The sequence below is a fragment of the Nannobrachium achirus genome (genome assembly GCF_963921795.1).
Source record: "Nannobrachium achirus genome assembly, chromosome: 15".
Taxonomy (NCBI): Eukaryota; Metazoa; Chordata; class Actinopteri; order Myctophiformes; family Myctophidae; genus Nannobrachium; species Nannobrachium achirus.
The window spans coordinates 9,811,393-9,818,892 of record NC_137822.1 but is presented as its reverse complement, the minus strand read 5'-3'; the positions used below and the strand labels follow the sequence as shown (position 1 = coordinate 9,818,892).

At 42.4% G+C, this 7,500-nt stretch overlaps 1 protein-coding gene across 1 annotated transcript in view; it reads right to left on the bottom strand.

The window, feature by feature from the left end:
• Positions 1–3,244: 3,244 nt before the first annotated feature.
• npr2 (natriuretic peptide receptor 2) overlaps positions 3,245–7,500 on the bottom strand; it is a gene marked incomplete at both ends in the record, with an annotated part of 86,948 nt that continues 82,692 nt past the window's right edge. The window contains 3 exons of the mRNA XM_080743369.1: positions 3,245–3,307; positions 4,351–4,442; positions 6,594–6,692. Of these exons, the coding sequence (XP_080599495.1) occupies positions 3,245–3,307; positions 4,351–4,442; positions 6,594–6,692 (254 nt within the window). The remainder of the gene's footprint in view (positions 3,308–4,350; positions 4,443–6,593; positions 6,693–7,500) is intronic.

The window sequence follows — 7,500 nt, the reverse complement described above, 5'->3', positions numbered from 1 at the left end:
TGAAGCCCGTTTGTCACTTTCACAAATCGTATGCTGTATAATAGCATTTTTATGGTGTATCTATATCTATTTAGCCTACAGTACCTTTTGTGACCACACATGTTAAGGGAGGGGCGCTGCCGCTGTTGTTCAGGCCATGCACAATCACACACAAACCCACACACACACACACACACACACACACACACACACACACACGGGGGGGGGGGGGGGGGGGGGGGGGGGGGGTGTGCAGGCGGGCGGCGGGGGGGGGGGTCTGGCCCTGTTACAGATGTTGTCCAAAATCATGCAGATCGGTACACAGTATCTCTGTAGCCGTTCAATGGAACGGGTATTTCTTACATTGATGCTACTACATATTAGCATGCAAGCACCAGTTAAAGTTACTTTCCATCCCTCATATACTGTGTGCACAGTGCACATCCCATAATCCACACACTGCACATCATTTCGGAGCTCATATCTTTGAACGGGTAAGGGCTAGTAAAAGAAAAATGTTCAAACTAACAAGCGTCGCATCCCAACAACGCATATGTGAGCGTGAGCTTGTAAATCTGCTATTTTTTCGGCGGATGTTCCCCCCAGAACATACCTCAGCATTTTAGCTCCAGGAGGCCTCGCACTCTCAAACATGGATCCACTAATATGGACTGAAACAAGCTTACCTCCCTGTTCAGAGACTGTGTGCGAGACCGTTCCACCACAAGACATTCACACTCAACTCGTCTATGTGCGCACGTGCCTGTCTCCTAGTGCTTCTGAAGTGTACAGAAGTGTTCCGTGTACAGTCTTCTGTTTGCGGAGTATCCAAGGACATGTTGTGAGGTTTAACGTGAGCTCACCCAACATGTTGTTGAGTACATGTAGTTGTTCATCCATGTACAGTATGTGACCTATCATAGGAAAAACAGCACTTTTTGTGATGACTTTTTTTCTCCTTCATTTTCTTGATGACATGCAAATCATTTTTCCCCCAAACATTTAATTAAACCCTGTAGGCTATCTACCTTCTTTGAGGCTAAGTAATTACCATAATTGTCACAAAGGTTTTCCACTTGTCTGTGTGCCGCAGGAGACAGAGCAGTGGCAGGGCCTGACATCCCTGTGACATGGTTAACACTACTAATATTCTGAATGTTGACATATCGACTGGTCCAACCCAACCAAAAATGTATTGATTTGGTAAACAGTGCAGATAGAGGAGACAGAGAGGCACATTTAACATTCCTCATGTGACACTGTCAGCTGCTTAAAACTCAGACGTTAATGAACGACCCTCAAGTCCTTCCCTTGCCCAGCACGCTCTGGAGGAGATAAACGTGTTTGTAAAAGTATAAAATATAGAAAAATATAAAAGAAATACTAAAAAAAAAAAAAAAGTAAAATCTCAAAATTGTACTCAAGAAATGTACTTAATTAGTTGCTTTGTGGAAGGATAAAGGATAATAAATGAAAACTCAATTCATGTTTTATTCAAGTTTATTGAACAAAATATCTTACAGTATCTTGGATATACATATATACATATATCATCTGTTACTGTATAACACCACTGTTGAACTTCTTGACCTCTGCATTGACATTGATCATAACACTGTGTCTCCCGTCATCAATGGATGCTTCCAGGAAAATATTAACACATCATTGACTTCCAAACACGTTATACAAATCTTAATATAGAAAGCACAAAAAATAAGAATTTGTCATCTAAAAGTACTCTCAGGACAGGAAGCTTCTTCATACAAAAACCCCCCAAAACAAAAACAAAAAAAAACGTTTACAATGTCTTTTTTTTCTTTGTCTTTTAGCGCTTAATATTAGCAGGTAATAAACATACCTGGAATTCCCTTATTTCAGTCTCTTTTTTAAAGCCACAATCCGTAAGTTTGATGTCCATTCCCGAGTTCGCTGCAACTGTTAACACCCGGGATTCAGACCAGGGTCAAAAACATCCACTGCTCATTGTAAGAGGGAATCCCCGCTTGTCCCCAGGGGAGAGATACTGGCCTCACGAGCTTCAGGCAGGGCTACTTGTCCACCAGTGGGTCTCCTACCCGACACCAGGGTCTGAATGTCTTGAGGGAAGAGGAGGGAGTCCACCTCCAACCACTGCACGGTCGAACGACCATCATTTCGACCGGAGGGTTAGCGACTCACTCCACGGAGGTTAGGGTTAGAGTCGGGTGTCGAAAAGATGACATGTAGTTACAGCGACACGCTCCCCCACTGCACATGGATATTGTATTAACATACTCTACCATACAGACAGAGTACAAATAGGCTATAAGCACAGCAGCAGCCATATTGGAGAGAAGTTGGGTCTCTTCACTTCCTTCAAAGGTGTTATCAATGATACTAATGAACGCTCTGTTCCATTGCAAGTAGCACAGTGGTTCTCAAACCTTTTATTTCAAGGACCACCATAACTCTTGAGACTGTACAAATGGAACCAAATGGACCCAAACCATGAAGGTCCCAGGACCACACTTTGAGACCCACATGGTGTAGCAGAGTGTTTCCAGTGAGCCAACATGCACGTGCAAATAACCTATAGCATTTTATTCATTCAAATAAGTTCCTGAATGCAGCTTTAACTTAACACCTGGATCGTGGCCAATGCTGTTTCGCTATTTTGAGAGGCCAAACAGCATTTGCCACACATGATTTTATTGCCTTAGTAAACATGGTTATAAATACCTTTTGCTTTCCAGTCGACAGTCAATTATCATGATATGCGTTTTGGAAAATACATGGTCCCATACATTTTTTTAATTGACGATAAAGTTATGTTTCTAGGGCTTCTATTGGTCTATCCACTAAATGAAGACCCACCCCTCGCTGCCCTTCCTCCACCCAATAGTTTCGTTTTCCGGGTTCCATTTCGGGGGGCCGGAAATTCCAAGATGGTGGATTTGAGTTCGCTGAAAATAGTGGCTTCAAAACGGGTCTGTAGAATCCAACGGGTGATGTCACAGCTCCCTTCGTCCATGTTCTGTTTTTTTTTTACATTCTATTTTACAGACCCCAAATTGTGGGGGGGGGGGGGGGGGGGGGGGGGGGGGGCTTCCGGATTGCAGCTTTAAACGGTAGCGTTGCTCACATGCTTCCAGTAGGGAATCACCAATAGGGACTTATTCTAGAACAAATAAAGTAGTGGCTTCTTCGCCCCAGGCGGGCGAGACGTGGGATGGATGTCTGCACTCAGATTGCTTGCTGTCACCGCACCGCTGTCAGCAAAGGCTTCTCAGATACAGTACACATCAGTCTTCTCCCCTTGAAGCCAATAGGTTCTCATCTTGCCTTTGCCCTGTATAAACACAGAAATCAATAGGTCCATCATCGGCGCAGACGGAGTGTGGGGTGTTGTGTGTGTGTGGGTGTGTGTGTGTGTGTGTGTGGGAAGGGATGGGTATGGAGATTCTATCTTTCAAAGGCTGCTTGACGTGCCTGTCCTTTTTAGGCCTAGAATTATTGAATGCTTTAACCAGTGAAAAATAGCAGATATGCAAGCTCACAGCGCGGCACCACGTTGCGAGCTTGTAGATCTGCTATTTTTGAAGCGGTGACTAGCCGCTTCCAATGTATGGTCATGTCTGTCCTATGCCTTGTCCTCACTCACTCACTCACTCACTCACCGTCCAGTATGAACAGGATCTGCGCATGCGCGCGCGCGAGAGAGAGAGAGAGAGAGAGAGAGAGAGAGAGAGCGAGAGTGAGAGAGAGAGAGAGAGAGAGAGAGCCGAGAGAGCCAGACAGAGCAAGCGATGCTGATTTCTAAACCGAAAGTGAAACTTACAAACCGCACGGAGAAAACAGAGAGAGAGAGAGCACGTTGCGGTAAAAAAAAAAAGAAAAAAACACACACACACACACACCAGTAAAAACGGGACTCATAAAATGTCCCTGGGACCCATCTGAATCAAAAACATAGATCTGGAACTGCTCTAATTCACCGCTTCAGTTCGAACCGAGGTTTGATTTTGAAAAAGTCGTGAAAATGCGTGCAAATCTTTGACTATATGTATTTTCAAAGCGAACATTGTTAACTCAAATTTTGCTTCTGGGTGGTCCCTGGAACTAAATATTTTGAGATGCGGGTCCGTGGCCAAATACATATCATTTTGGGGGTCCTTCACATGAAAAGGTTTGAGAACCACTGACATAGTAGTCTCTCAAGAACAGACTAACTGAGCTCCAGTTAAAATATGTTATTATTTGGGGGTTGCAGCCTGAAAAGGTTGAGAACCACTGCTTTAGTAAACAGACATAACATTACAGCTTGGCATACGACTTTTTTGCCAATGAGGAGCTTAACGTTGATTAAGAAAACATGCATATTTTTGGCCTCACCTTCATTTCTACATCTCCTCGTAACTGGAGATCAAAGTAGCCAAACTCATCCAGAACTTCTTTGGTCGCTGATGACATGTGGATCCTTAGGGCTAAAACACACAGGACGACAACAATGACTGTTAATAAACTAAACACACACACACACAAGGTCAACCTGACATCCATACTTTGGACATGTCATTATACAGTAGGTAAAGGTAACAAATAAAATAAAGAAATTCAGTGGCCGAACTACCAAGCTTCATGATGTCAAGCGTTCATAGATTGTAGGCTATTTTCCCTATTCATTGTATGGCAATTTTGCTTAAGTTTATGTTGCTTGAGGCTGCAGTGTGCGATAGTTTCATGTTGTTCTTGTCATCACTGGTTGCGTCATTTGTTACAGAATCTGCTAAATGCTGTTTTTTTTTATACTACTATGGAGGCATTTTTTCCATGGGGCCACATGAACAACAGAAAATATTGTGGAAGGCTGGGCCAAAAGGCAGTGCTCCCCGCATGCATGTGCTCCCCGCAAACAAAACACACGGCTTTACCTCCGACTTCAGTAAATAAATCAATTTTTTTGTTGAAAACCCGGCATTCGGCATCGACTTTTCCTTTTTTAGACACTTTACCAATTTTTGATGGGTAAGGTAAGACCACCTACTTGTTATTGAGACAACATCCAATGATCACGCACGCGTGCTGATGTACGCATTGCGTCCATATATTATGTACGTGAATAAAAAAACTTCAAAATAAAAGCAATGCAGCTTTAGTCCATGCATTAGGTAAAATTAGAAAAGAGTGAACCAGCCGCACAATGCCCAGGTCTGGGCTAGATTCTTAAAGTTTGCAAAAAATAAGTAAAACCTAATTTATGCTCCAAAGTATGAGCTTGAAGTTATGTTCTTTTCAGCAATTGACACCACTGTGCGATGGAGTACACATCAACCTTAAGGAAAAGGCCAGTATGGATCTGACACTGGAGGCCATTAGTGTTGTAATCCTAATAATTATTGCTGTTCCCAATCAATGGCAGCAGTGCAGAGTTGTGAGACATGATTCCTGCCTCAGATGCTTCACACTGTGGATAAGGAAGGGCTCTGGGCTGGAAGTGCTATCAATTATTTACCAATGGCGGTACAACGCAGGAAGTGAGTTGTTACTTAATCAATACATGTGATGAGTCACTCACACTATACAACCACCATATCCTAACACTAGTGCAGGGGTCTTCAACAGGGGGTCCGGGACCCCTAAGGGGTCCTCAGAGTTACTACAGGGGGTCCTCCAAATCTTTGTGTGGTAGAAACTTTTTTCTCCTTTATTATATGCACACTTGAACCCTAGTGTCCATATTCTCAGAACTTTACCCAAAAATAGCAGATCTACAAGCTCACAGAGCTTGTAGATCGGCTATTTTTGGCAAAGAGGTTTGGTGTAGAGAGGAAAAAGGGCAGACTAAGTACAGAGTGAAATGTCAAGTTTTGACGATTCAAGTGGTTAAATATTTGAAAACCCAAATTTACATGAATCCAAAATACACTGATGATTCTGCTGTCAAACAATATGTAAAACTATAAGGAATCTGAAAAGGTTGTGGGGGTCCCTGCTTCATCTCTCTCTCAACTAAGGGGTCCTTGGCCCTAAAACGTTGAAAACCCCTGCACTAGTGCAATAATAATAATAATCCTACTCAATAGTTTTCACTTGAAAAGTTGATAACTCCGTTTTGAATTGAACATATTTGGAGAATCTTCAAGCAACAAGCAAGAACATTCATTTCTCTAGGCTAGGGGTTTCTGTCAAATGCAGAGGAAGAGAGAGTGACATCTCTCCAGTTTGACAAAGACATTTAAGTCTGTGTGGCGCAGCAGTCTTTTCTTACCAAACTCCTATTAAAATGAATATCTGCCGTTTAAAATAAAATGCCATCTTTCATTTGACAAACATTTACAAAGTGAACTATGGATATAGGTCAAACGTTCAAATCCATTGAATCAGAAAAATAACAGCAATACCCTACTACATTTGCATGGTCCTAATTTAATGGTAAAAACCCAAGGTTTTGCAAATACCAAATAACAACAATGACTTAACTCTTTTGCCATTGTCTGTGGATAATGTGTGTTCTTTCCCTGCATAACAGTGTGACATTGTGGTGTGTGTTCCCCTGCTGTTCTGTATAAAACCCAACCCCCGCAGAGATGTACAGAGAGCATAACAATGAAATGGATCTGTTACTGGACACTCACCCTCTCCATTTGACTCCATCCGAGACGCTGTGTTGACCGTGTCCCCAAATAAGCAATATCTGGGCATTTTCAGACCAACCACCCCTGCACAGACAGGCCCTAGAGGAGACAAACCATGGAAAGTTAAAATAATTGCGACCGTAGGTCTCAGTTAACTACAGGGTTCCCACACATTTTTACCATTTAATTTCCAAAACATTTCCAGAATATTTAACCCAATTTCCAGGATAATATAACAATAATTCAGCTCAATAACAAGTCGCTTACTCCTATGCGCAATGCCCAAAGACAGGTAGTGTATGCCAGTGGTTCTCAACCTTTTCAGGCTGTGACCCCTGAAATAATCATATTTTAACTGGGGACCCGGCACCCTGACGAGCACTAAGAGTTGAGAAATTTTGTATAACACGTTTCTATTGTGAAACGCGAGGCGTTGTGAGCATGTAGATCGGCTATTTTCTCAATTTCTGGTATTAACAAAATCAATAACCAATGACAATGCATAGCTATTTTTTCCATGACCCTTGATCAATTCCAAAACTTTTCCAGTACTGGAAAAATATTTTTCTAATTTTAAAATATTTCCAGGAATTTCATGACCGTGGGAACCCTGTAACTATGAAAACCGTCACATCTTGTCCGTAGATCCATAGACACGTAACAGCTCAATGTCTTTAGTCTATAGGTATTGTCACATTGTTGACATTGCGACATCATTGTGACATCACCTCATCAAAGATCAAACCCGGGATATCCGTCACATCACATTCCGTCCTTGTCCCTTGTATACCCATATATGGAGATCCCTGATGTACATTCTCTATTCTGTTTTCCCGACAGTGACGATATTTACACCCCTATATTATGTTGGTGTGCCCATGGATTCTTGGGACATGAAAAGTGTGCC